This window comes from Pseudoliparis swirei, chromosome 2 (assembly GCF_029220125.1).
Source record: "Pseudoliparis swirei isolate HS2019 ecotype Mariana Trench chromosome 2, NWPU_hadal_v1, whole genome shotgun sequence".
Classification (NCBI taxonomy): Eukaryota; Metazoa; Chordata; class Actinopteri; order Perciformes; family Liparidae; genus Pseudoliparis; species Pseudoliparis swirei.
The window spans coordinates 3290320-3308941 of record NC_079389.1 but is presented as its reverse complement, the minus strand read 5'-3'; the positions used below and the strand labels follow the sequence as shown (position 1 = coordinate 3308941).

The following is an 18622-nucleotide window of genomic DNA, read 5'->3' as shown; positions in this document are numbered from 1 at the left end:
AAACAATCTGTTAGAACGTTAATTACCATGTGCATTCTCTGGTTTAGTGGACTGTAGATTGATACCATTCACTTTCACACAGGTTTTTCCTCTTGTCCTGAAAGACAAAAATGGCGGGGCATAAACCAACGATATTTATTTGGATATGAGAGCCACCACTGACCTTTTGAAAGAAAACACACACTTTTTAAGAGAAAAGTAGCTTGAGATCACACGCAGAGAAGAAACCATCCACGAAAATAAGGAGGCAGAGCATGAACCCAACTCAACTCGAGAATCGAAACATGAAGTCAAATTGTCCAAATTGCTCCAGACTGTGTTATGGGATATATTATAACAGAATGGGTTTCAGTCAACTCGTTATTATTTTGTGATTTATTTAGTCTCCGGGAAGCCAGTGTTGTTGACTAATTGCATCAATAAATAAATAGCTATTTAGAGCTATAAAGGGCACCATAACAATCTATAAATGTGGACGATTGATGCCTCCGAGAACAAAAACTGTCCATTATAGAATACACCCATCCGTGATAATCAACGTGTCTTTCTATCGCCGCAGCCATCATCGTGGAGAACTTCTCTCTGTTCTACTCCACCGAGGAGGACCAGCTGCTGAGCTATAACGACCTGAGGCACTTCCAGATCATCTGGAACATGGTGGATGACAAACGGGAGGTGAGACATTAGCAAAAGGAGAGTGAGGACGAGGACACATCGGCGGGGAGAGGTGACGATACAATGGCCATGAGCTAGGAGTGGTGGAGAGAAGATAAAAGCAGGGGGCGAGCGAATGAAAAGGGCTGAAGGGAATGTAGTACGGCATTTGAGTAATTAAGTTAAAGTTATTAGAAGTGTGTGTGCCGGTTTATTAGACCCCTCTCCCATTTACCCATGATGTCATCCCAGACAGCAACCTCTTCCTCTGAAAAGTGAAGCTGACGCTCAAGTGTTCTTTTGCATTCTCTCTCCTGACCACCAGGGGGCAACTCCTCTGGTTGTATAGAAGTCTATTCTTCATGTGTTAAAGCTGCATTCTCTCTCCTGACCACCAGGGGGCAACTCCTCTGGTTGTATAGAAGTCTATTCTTCATGTGTTAAAGCTGCATTCTCTCTCCTTACCACCAGGGGGGCGACTCCTCTGGTTGTATAGAAGTCTATGCTTCATGTGTTAAAGCTGCATTCTCTCTCCTGACCACCAGGGGGCAACTCCTCTGGTTGTATAGAAGTATATGCTTTATGTGTTAAAGCTGCATTCTCTCTCCTGACCACCAGGGGGCGACTCCTCTGGTTGTATAGAAGTCTATGCTGCATGTGTTAAAGCTACATTCCCTCTCCTGACCACCAGGAGACGACTCCTCTGGTTGTATAGAAGTCTATGCTTCATGTGTTAAAGCTGCATTCTCTCTCCTGACCACCAGGGGGTGACTCCTCTGGTTGTATAGAAGTCTATGCTTCATGTGTTAAAGCTGCATTCTCTCTCCTGACCACCAGGAGACGACTCCTCTGGTTGTATAGAAGTCTCTATAAATGACTCTACTTCCCTCAGTAAACATTGTCAACATGAGTTTTTGTCTCAATCTCTAGTTTAAGTCTTTTTAAATACAGCATGATGTCATCATTTAGTACTTTATGGTCCATTTGAAGTCAAATAGACCATAAAGTAGGGCCTGCTTTAGGGCGGGGCTACAAGGTGATTGACAGGTGCCACGGTGTTGTCCGGACTGGGAGTTGACCGTGTTTTCGTCTTTAACCCTTTCACAGTGCTATTGTCAGTTCATGAAAGTTAATTGGAACATGTAGCTCCGCCCTCTCGTGTTACTTCTAGTTCAAAAAGCCAAGTTGGCAAAATACCAAACTTAAGGCCGCAAACCAGTGTGTGATGTCCCAGTGACTACTTCTACTTCTAATATACAATATGTATGTAATACATACTTAACGTACGTTAATATTTGGTCCTACCCTAACTCTGTTCACTCGCTCTAGCTCTAGTTCTGACAAACCCAAGGCTCTCCCACCCAACCTCTTGCAAAAAGTGTTTTCACGCTCAGGCTTGAAGTCTCAGCAGCGTGTCCTTGAGTCAGGGTGATTAACCCTTCGACTTCTGTCTCCCCAGGGTGTGATACCCACGTCCAGGGTGAAGTTCCTGCTCCGTCTGCTCCGAGGCCGGCTGGAGGTGGACCTGGACAAAGACAAGTTGCTTTTCAAGCACATGTGCTACGAGATGGAGCGACTGCACAGCGGAGGGGACGTGACCTTCCACGACGTGCTCAGGTGACCTTGGAAGCCCCCTTACACTTTGCCCAGACTCAGTGTATTTAACTTTTTACGGGTGTCTTTCTAATTTAACACTATCTACACCGAGCTGTACAATCTGACCCTACAATTATCTTTTAAAGGGAATTTTTTTTTATATTTGATAAAATCACATGTTAAATCTAAACTAGAGAAGGATTCCACTCATAATTTCTTGAATATTTTGCACAGGAGGTAACAAAGCCTGCTTCTAAAGAAATGCAATCTGATATAAAAAATATTAATTAAGGGTCCTGCTAGTGTGGAGTTAGATATCATATCATCATTTCAAGGTTTAAAAGTCTTTTTCCTTTACTTCTTGATGGTTGATGGTCTTGTGCAGCTTCATTTTAAGTGTATTTTTGCTTTCACGCCCCGGTGATTTTCACTTTCACAGAAGCATCATTGTAAATCAACTAAGTGTGTCAACCTTTTGTCCGTATGTCTGTGTGTGGGGGGGTTGTTTTTCATGTGTGTGTGTGTGTGTGTGTGTCTCATACAGCATGCTGTCGTATCGCTCGGTGGACATTCGGAAGTCTCTCCAGGTGGAGGAGCTGTTGGCCAGGGAACAGTTGGAGTACACCATTGAAGAAGAGGTCGCCAAGCAAACCATACGCATGTGGCTCAAGAAATGCCTCAAACGCATCCGGGCGGTCAGTCACGCGACACACTCGGTGTTCATTTACTTTGACAAACACGCGTGGAGTCCACACGCTGACCGCACCACGCCCTCCCTGCAGAAGCAGCAGCAGTCGTGCAGCATCATCCACAGCCTGCGAGAGAGCCAGCAGCAGGAGCTGAGCCGCTTCCTCAACCCGCCCAGCATCGAGACCACCTTGCTGAGCGAAGACCACAACGCCAACAACGCAGACAACCCCTCGCAGCCGGAGGTGAGGCCCCCCGTGTCCCGAGCGAACGCACACGCGGCGCGGTGTACGGCGGCCGCGCGATGTGTGCGCGGTTCTTACGGTCGTGGAAGAACCTGGAAAAGTCATAGAGTTTTTAAATGGTTATTTCCAGTCCTGGAAAAGTCTTTGAAAAAAATGTAATCCCACAAAGGAAATGTGTTATATTCACATAACATTCTCATTTACGCTGAGTTTTAGATAATTAACATGTTTTTAAAAGAAAGACGCTGTAAAGTAGTTCTGAAACTGGGCACTTCGCAGATGATGGAAAACAGGCTTCCGGACGCGCGTGAATTAAGTTATCAATATTTAATGGCAGGAAGTGTAAACAAACATTCAAGGCGCTCTTCCTCGGCTCCCGACGCCTCCGCCCCCTCAGCCTTGCGGCCTCGGGGATTACCTGTAGAAGAGACCCGATTTCTCTAATCCACGGAATTTCATACTCAGTCACTGGCCCCGGTCAAAACGTCACTTCCGGTCAAGTCGCTAAACAAGTATTTTCACAATAAGAGTCCCGTCTTGTTATTGTCCGCATTAAAGTCAAAATATAAACCGGCATACGCTCTCATACACGCGGCGCAATTTTTTTCAAACTGAACCTTAACTGAAAAGTTCGGTGGCCATAGCAACGGTAGCTCAGGGATAATCCACCGCCAGACGGACGGCACCTCTTTGAGTTAGTCTGAGTTTCATGTTTGAACAAACACAAACAAACACAAACAAAGAGTGTGTACAGTAGCAGTTCAGGTACATATCAAGTACAGTGGTCAAAATTACAATAGAAAACAACAACAAAAAGCATTTAGCAACCTTTCAGCCTTAAGCGAGACAGATTTCAGAATAAAAGCACCGAGATTTCACGAAACGTTTGGTCGTGGAAATGTGGTTCAAAGTCCTCCACCATGTGTACGAACCCTGTGTATCATCTGTGGTGAAACCAACGGACGTGTCCTCTTTGTTTCAGATGAGCGGTCTGCAGCAGCTGCTGAGCCCCACGCTGTCGGACCGAGGAGGCTACAGGCAGGACTCGTCGGACTTCGGGAGGCCGCAGAGGAAGATGGGGCAGTGGCGGCTGCCCGCAGGTACGTACAAAGCTTCACACAGGTGTGTCTTATGTGACCTTACAGAAAGAGATTTATTCACACAGACGGGTCTTATGACTCGAGACAAGGGGCTTCTGTTGGACTTCTCAATCTAATCTGCTCCCCTCTCAGTCGTTGATGAGTGCATTTCGTCGCGTGCCACGAGTGCTCCAATAACAAAGACGGCAGAACGGAAAATCTTTCTGTGTGTGTGTTGTGTTGTGTTGTGTCAGGTCGCGGGAGCGTGAAATCCTCCATCGTGTGCAAGACGAACCCCGTCAACAACAACAACATCGAGGCGTCCTCGGGGTCAGAGGTGAAGAAGTGGTGGACCCGTCAGCTGACCGTGGAGAGCGACGAGAGCGGCGAAGACCTCATCGACCTTTAGGGAACGGGGGGGCGCGGCGCTTCCTGCCGCCGTTCTCTTTTTGCTCCCCTCCCCCCCCCCACCCCGACCCCCCCACTCTTGATCTCTTTTTTTCACAACTGTTCAGAAGGTGCGGGTGTCGCCGTGACATTGTTCGAGCGGCCCTTTGTATTTTGCCGTCGCAGTGGCGATCTCGTGCCTCGGGCATCGTGACTGCTGAGCTTTTGTACGCCAAGTGTTATGACTTGCGACCGCGCGTGGCTCCGACCTGGGGAAGGACGCGTTCCATTCACGACGCCGCTCTGCTCTTTTTCTTTTTTCCCGCTGCTGTTTCACGTCAATAACCCGCGATTATGTTTGATGCGGCTTCAATCGTTTGTGCTTTCATGTCAACGTCTCTGTTCTCCTGTTTCTATTCCATGTTTGTGACGATGTCTCTCCTGATCGTCAGTATTAATCCTATCAATATAGATTTTTCTTCTCGTCACTTTATACTCAAACCTCTTGCTCTTGTTGGTAGAACAAGCTAATTAAAGACACGTTTGGAGTTATGACTGAATGTAATTAAAAGTAAAACCTATCTCATGTATTTGTGTGGGAATAAAATGACATATTTTGTAAATTATTATAAAAGCTAAGCTTTATCAAATATTCGCTTGTTATAATAAAGGCCTACACGGGCATATATAAGGAACATGATTGTCCAGTTTAATTTCCTTCCTCATACTTTAAGAAGACGCTTCATCAAACCTCCTTCCAGAGATGTTCAAGCCCTGTTAGGAATTAATATTTACAATAAACTCAATAATTTGGTTCTACAATAAAACTAAAATATTTTTGCCAATTTTCAGCTTTTACATTCTGACTTCTATCCACCGTTTTTACCTCTTTCTCCTTTTGGCCATCCCATAATTCCTTTCACAAAGCCCGTTTGCCCTCTTCCACCGGAACTTGTTTTACACGGTGATTCAATTCATGGTGAATTTAATTACCCCAATAAAAACACAACAACCTGGGATTAGACTAACGAAGGGGGTAATGGAGTGGATAGATGCTGCTTAACGATTCTCCTCGCGCACATCTGCTCAGATCAAACACTGACTGCACTCCCCACGCCTCCTCTGGATAACACTGCCCTCTGCTGGTCACTTGCTGTTCTGCCCCTGATAAGCTGTTGAGCTTCTTGTTTGCTCTCATTGTTCAGTCCCAGCTTTGCATGAAATGTCAAAGTGACCAAATATCTGGAAGCTGGGGTGCAGGCCGACGACATTATACTGCGTAGTATTTATCTTGGTGTTGTGCTCCTCCTTAACGCATTCCATATCCCGCCATTGCTCATCCGGCCGCCCAGCACTCTCCTCCACGCCACAGTGATGCCCGGTGACGACAGCCCCGTCCTCCACGGGCAGCTCGCCGGTCAGTGTGAATCTGCCGTCCACAGAGCGGCACTGTGAGTACACACACACACACAAACACACACATACACACACACACACACACACAGTTGTGTCCACCTTACTTTGTGAAGAAGACATGGTCCCCACAATGGCATTAATAGAAGAATACCTGCACACACTGTGGAAAAAGATCTAATTTCTGCATGAAGGGGTTTGATCATTCTGCTGATATTATGCTGCAATAAACTCTGCGTCATGAGCACTGCAGTCCTGTGTTACATAAAGCAGCATGAAAGACCCCTGCTGATACTAAATCACACTTTTGGGATCCTTTTGAACAATGTTTATGCACACACACACACACACACACAAATGCACAAACACAGAGTTGTGTCCACCTAACTGTGGAAAAGACACGGTCCCCACAATGGCATCAATAAAAGAATACACATAGAGTTGTGTCCACCTAAATGTGAAAAAGATGTGGCCCCACAATGGCATCAATAAAAGAATACACACACAGTTACACACACACACAGTTGTGTCCACCTAAATGTGTGAAAAAGACATGGCCCCACAATGGCATCAATAAAAGAACATACAAACACAGATATACACACACAGAGTTGTGTCCACCTAACTGTGAAAAAGACATGGCCCCCATAATGGCATCAATAAAGGAATACCTGCGCAGACTGACCTCGACGTAGACTGTGATGACGTAGAAAGACCAACTCACAGAAACCAACAGCGTACACAGAGGTGTGTCTCAATTACCCTCTCACTCTACTCCTCGTGTTCCTCGATGGCGTGTTATTCCTCTCGTTAGTTCATCGGGGTTAGACTCGAGCTAATTGACTAATGCACTCGACTGCCGGCTGCAGCTGAAGCCCCCCCCCCCCCCGGTGTTGGACGCAGAATGAGCCCATTAAAAAGAGACACGGGGTCTTCGTCTGTCCGTTCAGAAAAGCCCACAGTAAGTTTCGACGGAGTGTGTATGGACTTCGGCTGGATAATGAACGCGAGTGTGTGTGTGTGTGTGTGTGTGAGGGGGGGTAGCAGAGAGTGTGTGTAGAGCATCAGCTGCCTGTGGGACGCCTACTTGCTCTATAGAAATCATGACTTGCTCACACATTCCAGTCTCTGGACATATGGTCCTGGAGGGGAACAGTGTGACATCAGCCCTCTTGCCAATCATCCGTCTTTAATTTCTCGGTTCTCCTTCTTTCTCCTGCTCCACCGTCGCCTCTTAAGCTCCACTTAGCTCATCAAAGGGCTTTTTATCCCTGTTTTTTTTTTTTTTTCTTCCTCATTTTCACCCCGCGTGGTGGAACACTTTTTTTTCCTTCCTTCTTTCTGTCTGTTAATTGCCTCCGCATCACACCGGCTCTTACGGGGTCCGTTGTTTCGACCCTCTCTATTGCAATTTGCCCATCTCTCCCCCGTGCGTGTCCACTGCTTATTTAGGGCCTAATTGAGGCACTTTGGTAATTGAGGAGGACGTTCTGAAGAGCAGGGGGAGTGGAAGAGCGTCTCGGAGTCCAGATTACCTGTAATTAAAGTACACGTTAGCTTCGGCTCGGCCCCCTCCCGTTGAGAAGTCGCCTTTAAAACCCAGACGACGTCGTCTAAAGGCCCTTTCCGACTTAATATATATATATATATATAAATATGTATATATATACATATACTATATATGTATAACACCACCACACAAACGCACGCATGCGTGTGACGGCCAGAGCCACCGAGGAGAACTTCTTGCATAAAAGACGGACTTCACATGGAGTCCGTGTCGTTAATGAGCTCTCCACGAAGCTAATTAAAACCTCGTTCTGGAGGAGGAAGTGTTGGGATGGAGACGCCATTCAGAGCGCACAATCTGTACCTCTGAGGCTTCACACGGCGTAACCCTGCGATCTGATTATCAGGCAGAGACGCCCTTGACCGTGTCGGCGTGGCTGGAGCTGCTCTCATCTGATTTGTCGTGAGTTTGAAAAGATTTCCGAACTTCCCTCTCGTTAAAGCGTTACGTCTCGTCTTCACTTTTATCCCGTGAGACACGCGTGTGCCGGTCGGTCATTTTGAGTCGTTGAGTCGAAGCCACAATGTGTTCGTCCTTCAGTCGAGGTGCACGGCGGAGCCATCGGGCGTTTGCCGAGGTTTCACTTCCACGAGGACGGACCGGTCGGACTCTCATTTCATTTGATTGAACACATGTTCTGTAGATTGTAGCGCCGCTCGGCAACAGCCAATCGACTTGTCTCTCCTGCAATTCGAGCTAATCACTCGAAATCCAGACCCTTTGCTCTCCTGGCTCCTCGGTGGTGGAACGAGCTCCCCACTGACATCAGGACAGCAGAAAGTCTCTACATCTTCCGCCGGTAACTAAAAACACATCTTTTCCGACTATCTGGATTAAAACACAGATTAGCACTTCAGTGGCACTTAAATGGGTCTTATTATGGTACTTTTGTAGTTCGACTATGTTGAGGAAATGTTACTTTCTGTATTCTTGTTGTTCTTAGTTTATACTCTAGGTTGAAATGCACTTATTGTAAGTCGCTTTGGATAAAAGCGTCTGCTAAATGACATGTAATGTAATGTAATGTAGAATGCTGCAGGATTGAGTCACAGAACCCAGAAATGAGTCAAAATATCCAATTTCTACATTCATTGAACAAACAGAAGATCGAATGTATGTTTGTCTCTTGTTCGACATACAGTAATAATAATAATAATAGTGATAAAAGTGCTAAAGTGGTAAGTAATAAAGTGCAAACAGTTAAAAAATAACAATAAAGAACATTTAAACTCCACATTACACTACATGTCATTTAGCAGACGCTTTTATCCAAAGCGACTTACATTAAGTGCATCAACCTAGAGTACAAACTAAGAACAACAAGAATACAGAAAGTAACATTTCCTCAACATAGTCGAACTACAAAAGTACCACAATAAGAGCTATTTAAGTGCCACTGAAGTTCTAATCTGTGTTTTAATCCAGATATAGTCGGAAAAGATGTGTTTTTAGTTTTCTGCGGAAGCTGCAGAGACTTTCTGCTGTCCTGATGTCAGCGGGGAGCTCATTCCACCAATCAGGAGCCAGGACAGCATATCATTTATAAATTACGAACACACTTTCTTTCTTTTTACTTTGCGTCTGTATTATAGCAGTTAGACAGAGTTTTAAGCAGCATTTGAAAAATAAGTGTAGAAGTCTAAAAGCGGAGGAGTTGGAGGGTAAGAATAAAATATAAGAACCTCTCACGTTGATTTTGAAGCTTTTGAAAAGAGCCGTTGCTAACAAGGAGTTAAATATAACGTCTTTATCTCAGTGGCGGTGAAGTCATGTGACCATCGGGCCCCGTTGTGTTCATGAAGACTCTCTCGCTGAACCTGAAGCGCTTGAGGATGATACCTTTTAGTTTAGCCCATTTTCTGCAATAATCCCAAATCCTATTGAGCGCTCCGGCGCTCCGCTCACTTCCTGTCAGACGACAAAGAGACGTCTCCATAGAAGAGGGGGGCGGGAGGCAGGCGGCGAGTGTGTGCCTCAACAGAAACACTGATTAGAGTAAATACGAGGCGGCCATTGTCCCTCCTAGACACTATTGAGAGTCTCCGTCTGCAGCCTTGAGCAATTACGGGGTTGAAGCTGTAGCGAGCCTCGTGAGGAGGCCATTGTTCCCCCAGATGACGGGATTGTCTGCCGCCCACAGAAGTGACTATATTTATCCTTTTTGATACGATGCGACTGACTGTGACTTTTAAGCCAAAGGCCTTTTTTTTAAAATGTGTTTTCTTGCTTTTTGATGATGATGATGATCAATAGTCCTCGTTTCGTTAGTACCCCCCCCCCCCCCCCCCACACACACACGTTGGTAGCCTCATCAATAAGGTGGCGGCGGTGCAAATTAACTGCCTGTATCTCACGTCAGCATCCGCCCGCGGGTCCGTGGGCCCGATCCCGTCCCCGTGTTCTTTTGAAACAGATGGCTACTACTACAATAAAAAATCCAAAAAAGTAGCAAATTATTTTAGCAGCGGGCGGCGAAAGCAATTAACAACCGGCATAATGTGTTGATTAAAATTCATTCCAGTCTCAATGAAGGGAGACAAAAAGAGTCTCATTTCCCACTCACACGTACAGCCACCGCCCTGAAGGACGCCAACCTTGACCTCGGGACCGATGGAGATTGCTTTGACCGCATCCACTTGCCCCTGAACATGCAGGGGGGGGATTTTGTTCCAATAATAAATTGGTACTAAAGTCCGACTCATAAAATATTTTGAGGTTTGTTTTGCTCAGTGCCAAAAAGAAGATTTGACATTTGAAAAAGTTGAATGAGAGGAACTATTTTTCCTTCAACTGTCCATGAAACGGCTCACGACCAGCTCGGTGCAGGATCTCGACTGACCGGGTCACGGTTCCTGGACAGAGCGAGTTACATAATATAGTCCCAACGCGTTGGAGAGAAGGTCGACATATCTCGATATCTCCAACAAGTATTTCACACCACTACAATTTAAACTCTTTTTTTTGTTAAATAACGACAGGTAAGAGGAAACATCTGGACCTTTGGGCTCAACTGTACCTTTTTAAACATGTGGACTTAAATAACCTACATTCTTTAAATTCTGTCTTGGAAGAAAAGTGTATTATTCCAATAAAAGGAGAGAAAAAAACAATATCAGCGAAATGAAAACGCCTTCAGGCCGACACTCGTGTTCAAGATGGAAAAGTTGGTTATTATTATTATCCTGATTAACCGGGTCATGGTTTAGATAGATAGATAGATAGATAGATAGATAGATAGATAGATATATTTATTTGTCGTTTGCCAGAGTACAGGTACAAAAGCATCGAAATTACAAGAAAGGGTGGATGAAAGATTACAGCATAACATGAGGGAAGAAGGCGAGAAAAAACACCAACCCCCCGACTATGCCCCGAGAGGGGTACAGTGTGGGAGCAGGAAAAAAACACCTTAGCACATAAGCACATACATTTTAGACATGACTTGCAACGAGTAGGAAGGGGGGAGGGGAGGTAATCCAACAACTGGGTGATCTAAGCCCATCCATTGGGGGCAGAAGGTAACCAGCACCGACAAGCAGCCAGCCGGTCCGGCGCCAACACAGCAGCGCCAGCACAGCCCCGTCCGGTCACACTGGGGGTTAAAAGCAGGCGAAGGCGTGGGATGGGGGGAGGGGGGTAGTGAATGCGAATCAGTATTATTGAAAGTTCGTGTGTGCGTGTTCTGGTATGTCGTTTCTGGACAGAGCCATGTAGTCCCAATGCGTTGAGAGATGGTCGACATATCTAGATACCTCCAACAACACGTAACTCACACCACAACAATCTAAACTCACTTATTTTTAAAGAACGACAAAAATAAGTGACTTTGGGGTGAATTGTACCTTTTTAAATGGCTCCCCCACATGGGAACTTAAAGAATCCACGTTCTGTGATGAGTAAGTAGGGAAGAAAAGTGTATTATTCCTATAAAAGGAGGAAAAACACGATAAATCCCACGTCAGGCCGACACTCGCATGGTTTCTCTCTGTGCCACAGCTGATCTGGGCCGGCCAGGTTGTTCTGCCTAATTGGAACAAAGCGTCTATTCTGTTTTTCTTTTCAAGCTCAATTGAAAAGCGCCGCTCGGAAAAACGTCCGCTCGGACCTTAGCCGCCGCCGCGATGACCGCGGGGCGTCGTCTCCCGGGCCTTCGGCTCACGTCGCTCATCAGCGGCGGTCGATCGCCACGCAACCGAGTGAGAGGCCGGCACTTTGTCTTTGAGCCAGAAAATCTCATTTTCACTAAACACCTAATCAGTCCCATTCATCTGGCCACGGTTCCCCAGTTGTACACCTGGCTCTGGCGTCTTTAATTACTGGGAGACGGGCTTTGTCTGATCTGCAGCCAAGATTGGAATATGAGTGGCGAATTCGGAAGGAAATCATAGAGGCTCGAACCAATTCAATTACCCACCAATCAAAGTAGAAAGGCCTGTAATTGCAGTGAAAGGGTAACAATGAGCCTCAACTTCAGTCTGAGATTTGAGGCTATTATTAGCAGGGAATAATGCCTGCCTGCAGGGGGTGCTGTGCTCCAACTATTAACTTTCGCTGCAGCGAGCAATCTGGGAAAGAATGTTCTTCTTTATTCTTTTTTAATGTGATTATAGCCCTCGGTGAGACATTTCCGTCTAATTTCATGTTTTTAACTCTGCCATTATGTCAAATTGTGCATGAACGAAGCAAAGGGAGCAGAAAATAGATATGGCATTGTGAAGCATGCGGAGCGGCGGTGAATCGGCGTGCGCAGAGAAAAAGGTTTTCACCTCGTGGTTCTGGAAGAATCCGTCCCTCCACAACTCCCGAGAGGCCCCGGGGCCCTCTCCAATGTCGTATCCCAGGAACTCTGGGGAGTTGTTCTTGTGGCCGGGCCACAAAAGTCTTCAAAGCGTCGTCACGTGCTACAGTCGGGTCTGAAGAAGAAGAAGAAGAAGAAGAAGAACAGAAGAAGAAGAAGAAGAATACTGAAGAAAAAGAGGAAGAGAAGAAGAACAGAAGAAGATCAGACGAAGAAGGACAGAAGAAGAAGAAGAAGAAGAAAAAGAACAGAAGTAGGACAGATGAAGTAGAAGAAGAAGCTTCCAGCTCCTCCACAGCTCAATAAGGATCCACACATAGTTTCTTATTCTACCGACATCAAAGACGGCCTTTAATTCTTCAAGCCCCTTCCCTCCTCTTCCTCTGTAAGTTATAAATGACTGTGATACATGTGTGTGTGCTCTCCGTCCTCCTCCCTGTGTCCGGCCCCAGAGGTACCTCTGAGACAGGAAGTGACAGTCGCCCCCCGGCTGCGGGTTGGGGGGGTCGGGACAGCTCAGGTACGAGCTGACAGCCTTTGTTCACTTCTATTGTTTCCTCTTTGTTCCTCTTCGTCGGGCCGTTTGAAGATCCCCAATCACGATATGAAAGGAGAGCGTCGTCGCGCAGCGTGTTTTCCAAACGTGACCTTTGGCCACTCGCATTTTTCCGGATTCCCCAAAAGAAATGGTGACTCGGGGGACGGGAGGAGGGATTTGGGGGGGGGGGGGGGCTCGCACGTGGGCACCAAAGCCAAAGCAAACACAAATCAAACGGCATCAAAGGGGATCAAAGTGAACATCAGCGTCCTTCATCCGATGTTCTGATGATTTTCGGCTCGCCACCGTCAGGATTTATTATCATTTATTTTTTGGAGATCTGCCATAAATGTTTGTGTAAGTTTGCTAACTTAGTGCACGATGTACAGAAGATATTGGTGAGGGGGGGGGGGGCGGGGGCGGGGCTAATGGAGGCCAAAGGGATCCAGGCTCACTGGAGCAGACGCTGGCTTTTGTTGTGCCGGGTCTCTGGGAGAAAGAAGGGGAAGCATCCTGGAGTTCATGGTGAGGAGGAGGAGGAGAGGATCATGGTGAGGAGAAGGAGGGGTTCATGGTGAGGAGGAGGAGTTCATGGTGAGGAGGAGGAGGGGTTCATGGTGAGGAGGAGAGGATCATGGTGAGGAGGAGGAGGGGTTTATGGTGAGGAGGAGAGGTTCATGGTGAGGAGAAGGAGGGGTTCATGGTGAGGAGGAGGAGGAGAGGATCATGGTGAGGAGGAGGAGGGGTTTATGGTGAGGAGGAGAGGTTCATGGTGAGGAGAAGGAGGGGTTCATGGTGAGGAGGAGGAGAGGATCATGGTGAGGAGGAGGAGGGGTTCATGGTGAGGAGGAGGGGTTTATGGTGAGGAGGAGAGGATCATGGTGAGGAGGAGGATAGATAGATAGATAGATAGATATATACTTTATTAATCTCCAAGGGGAAATTTATCGTGACAGTAGCAGCAACACACAAGAATAAAAACAAAACACAAAATATAAGAAACAGGGATGAAAGATATAGAAGTATACAAGTAAAATAAAAGTAAAATACAAAACAAAATATATATGTAAATATACAACACACATGCATACACAACACACAACAACACTGACAAATCAAATACAAAAATATTAAATATAGACAGAGTGCAAAAAGCAAAGTGTGTGTATGAGTGCAGAGCAAATGAAATGAAATGTGTGTGTATGTGTGTAGTGCAAACAAATGAGATGTGTGAAGTGCAGATCAACATAGTGTAAGTATTCAGTTATTGTTGTAGTTATTGCACTATGATCTGGCAAGAGGTGATCTGTTATAGAGCCTCATAGCCGTCGGCAGGAATGTTCTCCTGTATCTGTCCTTGTGGCAGCGGAGCGTGAGGAGACGTCTGGAGAAAGTCCTCCTCTGTCCCTGTAGGAGGTGGTGGAGAGGGTGGTCCGGGTTGTCCAATATGGACACCAGTTTCTTCAACGTCCTCCTCTCCACCACCTGTTCCAGGAGCTCCAGCTGGCAGCCGATGATGGATCCAGCCTTCCTAACCAGTTTGTTGAGTCGGCTGGTGTCACCGGCTCCGATGCTGCTCCCCCAGCAAACAATGGCAAAGTGCAGCACACTGGCGACAACCGACTGGTAGAATAACTCCAGCATCTCTGGTCTTGGCCACGTTCAGCCGCAGGTGGTTCTCATCGGCCCACTTTACAAAGTCACTCACCACTGCCCTGTACTCCTCCTCCCGTCCATCCCTAATACACCCGACCACTGCAGAATCATCAGAGTACTTCTGCAGATGGCATGACTCTGTGTTGTACTGGAAGTCACTGGTGTACAGGGTGAAGAGGAAGGGAGACAGAACAGTTCCCTGTGGGGCTCCAACATCACTGACCACCGTTCCAGACAGCACACGCCCCATTCTGACAAACTGTGGTCTGCCTGTGAGGTAGTCAGTGATCCAGGAGATGGTGGACGCGTCCACACCGGCCACCCGCAGCTTCTCACTCAGCAGCAGTGGCTGGATGGTGTTGAATGCACTGGAGAAGTCAAAGAAAGTGACTCTCACAGAGACACCGGTTCCATCCAGGTGCGACTGAGCTCGTTGCAGCAGGTAGATGATGGAGGAGGGGTTTATGGTGAGGAGGAGGAGAGGTTCATGGTGAGGAGGAGGAGGAGGAGAGGATCATGGTGAGGAGGAGGAGGGGTTTATGGTGAGGAGGAGGAGAGGTTCATGGTGAGGAGGAGGAGGAGAGGATCATGATGAGGAGAAGGAGGGGTTTATGGTGAGGAGGAGGAGGAGAGGATCATGGTGAGGAGGAGGAGGAGGGGTTTATGGTGAGGAGGAGGAGAGGTTCATGGTGAGGAGGAGGAGGGGTTTATGGTGAGGAGGAGGAGGGGTTCATGGTGAGGAGGAGGAGGAGGAGGGGTTTATGGTGAGGAGGAGGAGGGGTTCATGGTGAGGAGGAGGAGGAGGGGTTTATGGTGAGGAGGAGGAGAGGTTCATGATGAGGAGGAGGAGGGGTTTATGGTGAGGAGGAGGGGGGGTTCATGGTGAGGAGGAGGAGGAGGAGGGGTTCATGGTGAGGAGGAGGGGTTCACTGTGACATCAGGATGCTCTGCAGGAGTCCTGGCCCTTCTTCAGCTCCATGATGGAACCAGAGGGGGAACCGGACCACACCGGGTCGGGTTCTGGACCGGTTCCTCTTCTCTCGGAGGCGAGGAAGAACGGTCCGTGCTGTCGACCTGTTAGAGGACGACTGCTGACCGGTGTTACTGACCTTATGGGTCCAATATATTGTTAAGAATTGTTCAAATCAGTCATTTAAATTTATAGTTAGTATATATTCTAATAGATTATATCACTAGAATGTATTGTTAGAATATATCCTGAGATTATATCATTAGAATATATCGATATATTACATTAGAATATATCCTTCTAGTTTATATCTTTAGAATGTATTGTTATATAGTCTGTCTAGAATATTCCCATGGTGAGAGCTTCCTAAGTGAAGCTGTTCGACAACCACAACGTGAGGAACGCCCTGTGAGGACGGAGATAACTCTGGATTCAATAAGACGAGTTTGAGGACGGAGTTTGGGAAGAAACACGATAAACTTTATGTGAAACGAGATGAGAACAAAAGATAAAAATGAACTTCAAAGCATCTGGAAACCAAACGGCTCAAACACATCAAAACAGAGGAAAACAAAAACACTCACAGAGAAAGACAAGTTATTAACCCCCCCCCCCCCCCACACACACACGCACACACACACACGCACACACCACTATGAACTTAAATCACATCGTAGATTAATAAAAATAACACATGTTAGTTCTCATTTTAAAACAGTAAGTAAACCTTTCGTGGTTTTCATTTGAAGCATTCAGGATCAAAAGGTGTTCAACTCTTCATGAATTAGACGTATGGCTGCTTTCTCCTTCTCATCTTTAACTTTGGTTGTTGCTTATTTACTCATAACAAACAAACACAGGAAACACAAAGTCGTCGGTAACTTCCTGCTTTTGTCTTTTCCCTGGGAATAACGATGAAGAATCCTCGGGGAGGAACTGTTTATAGGTCTGCTCCTCTTCTTCATGCTCATTGTAATACCTCTGATGTATTCCCTCTGCAGCGCCTTGTTGTTGTTGTTGTTGTGATCAATGACGACTTCAAATATAATTTTAGAATGAAAACGCACTCTGCAACAAGAAGTTATGTCCTCCTTCTTCTTCTTATTTTTCTTTTTCTTCTTCTTCTTCAATATTCTTCTTCTTCTTCAGTAATATTCTTCTTCTTCTTCAGTATTCTTCTTCTTCTTCCTCAATATTCTTCTTCAGTATTCTTCTTCTTCATTTGTCCTACTTCTTCTTTTTCTTCTTTAGTATTTTTCTTCTTCTGTTCTTCTTCATCTGTTCTTCTTCTCTTCCTCTTTTTCTTCAGTATTCTTCTTCTTCTGTCCTTCTTCTTCTGTCTTCTCCTTATGTCCTTCTTTTTCTTCTTCTTTTTCTTCCTCTTCCTCTTCCTCTTCTTCCTGCAGCATCTATCACTCTGCACGGGGCTAAAGATGTCGCCCCTTGGTTGATCCTGATCTTTTCTTTCTGCTTCAAACTATGATCACATTTTTTTGCGGGGTTGGTTGAGTACATTTGTGTTTTTAAAAATCGAGAACAAAAAGATGTGAGTAATACTCACAGTATAAATACTATTGCCTGATTACTGAACCTCATAGTCATAAAATAAGCTCCGGTTTGTTATGCAGTATTTCTAAAAGGACAGTAAATGATAATTTCTCATTCTGGATGTTTTTGGTGACGTCTGCCTTCTCTCCACTATAACCTCCTGCCTCCATGGCGACATGAAACTCACGACATGTCACGATACAGGTCGACGAAAACTTAAATGTATTTAACATTTTGAGGAGAATTGTCCCTTTTCAAGTCCCTCCATTCCCCCCTATAATTTCTAATCCGTAGCGGTACCAGCACACGGCCGTAATCCGAACCGTTCCCTCTCCGTCTGAACCTCTGACTTCGGCCTCCTCTCGCTCCGGGAACGCGAGCGAAGAAAACCCCGCCGCACAAGACTAAAGGACCTTTCAGCTCCAGGTCCGTGTGACACTTGCTATTACCGTAAACGTGTCACTGCGTCGGCACAGGAGAATGATTGGCTTCACGCTGAGTGAAAGATTTAAAAAAAGAATTGGTGTTATTCAGGTATGTGGGGGCGGAAAGACTCCTTTCATGTAATGTGGCAGTTACATCTGATCTTTACGGAGAGATTGCCCGCGTGTACAGTAATGGTGCCTCTCGACTGTACCCCGAACACTAATGACTCAGAAAGCCTCCGCTGCCACCTCAACTTGACAAATGGCAAATATCAGCGGCATATTCTCCTGGTAGGAATAATTTCACAAGCGCAAATATCAGCGCGCTCCTTCGGAGACGCTCCAAAGGTTACGCCGGCAGCTGCAGCGGCTTGGCGTGCATTTGCTCTGGACGGTCCCCTGAGCTGACGGACGCGGGGCAGTCGAGCGCGAGGGACGGGACGCTCCGACCGAACGCAATGAGGAGAAGCTCCGGAGCTGAGATCATGTTTATTTAAAAGCCCGGGACAATAACCCTAATGGAGGTCAGTAAGGTAGGGGGAGGGAGGGGGAATAAAGGGAGAATACGAGACTGGTGGCATATAGATGCAGATCATTTATTGCCTGTGGTAATTTGTTGACTCGCTCATCCATGCAGAGTCTTTATGTTTAATGCAGGCCTTCAGATGGGGGGGGGGGGGGGGGGGGGGGTGACGGGAGGAAATGGAAAGACAGCAATGGGGGGTTCTGGGGGTGGGTCGGGAGATTAGCTTCCACCTCTCGGTGTGAGGCGGAGGTGGATGAATATCCACCCTTAAAGTGGGCCTCAGATTCAATTCAATTCAATTCAGTTTATTTGTATAGCCCAATTTCACAAATTACAAATTTGTCTCGGAGTGCTTTACAATCTGTACACATAGACATCCCTGCCCCAAAACCTCACATCGGACCAGGAAAAACTCCCAAATAACCCTTCAGGGGGAAAAAAAGGGAAGAAACCTGGAGGAGAGCAACAGAGGAGGATCCCTCTCCTAGGATGGACAGATGCAATAGATGTAATGTGTACAGAAGGACAGA

The 18622-nt window shown here is 46.4% G+C and overlaps 1 protein-coding gene across 2 annotated transcripts in view; it reads left to right on the top strand.

Moving 5' to 3' along the window:
• nalcn (sodium leak channel, non-selective) overlaps positions 1-18622 on the top strand; it is a 121693-nt gene that overhangs the window by 75616 nt on the left and 27455 nt on the right. Inside the window, exons 39-44 of one of the 2 annotated variants that reach the window (XM_056423989.1) lie at positions 560-675; positions 2114-2271; positions 2795-2945; positions 3033-3182; positions 4165-4282; positions 4516-6099. In XM_056423989.1, the coding sequence (XP_056279964.1) occupies positions 560-675; positions 2114-2271; positions 2795-2945; positions 3033-3182; positions 4165-4282; positions 4516-4670 (848 nt within the window). In that variant the 3' untranslated portion in view covers positions 4671-6099. Of the gene's footprint in view, positions 1-559; positions 676-2113; positions 2272-2794; positions 2946-3032; positions 3183-4164; positions 4283-4515; positions 6100-18622 lie in introns of those variants that run through there. The other variant, XM_056423997.1, reaches the window with a different exon arrangement.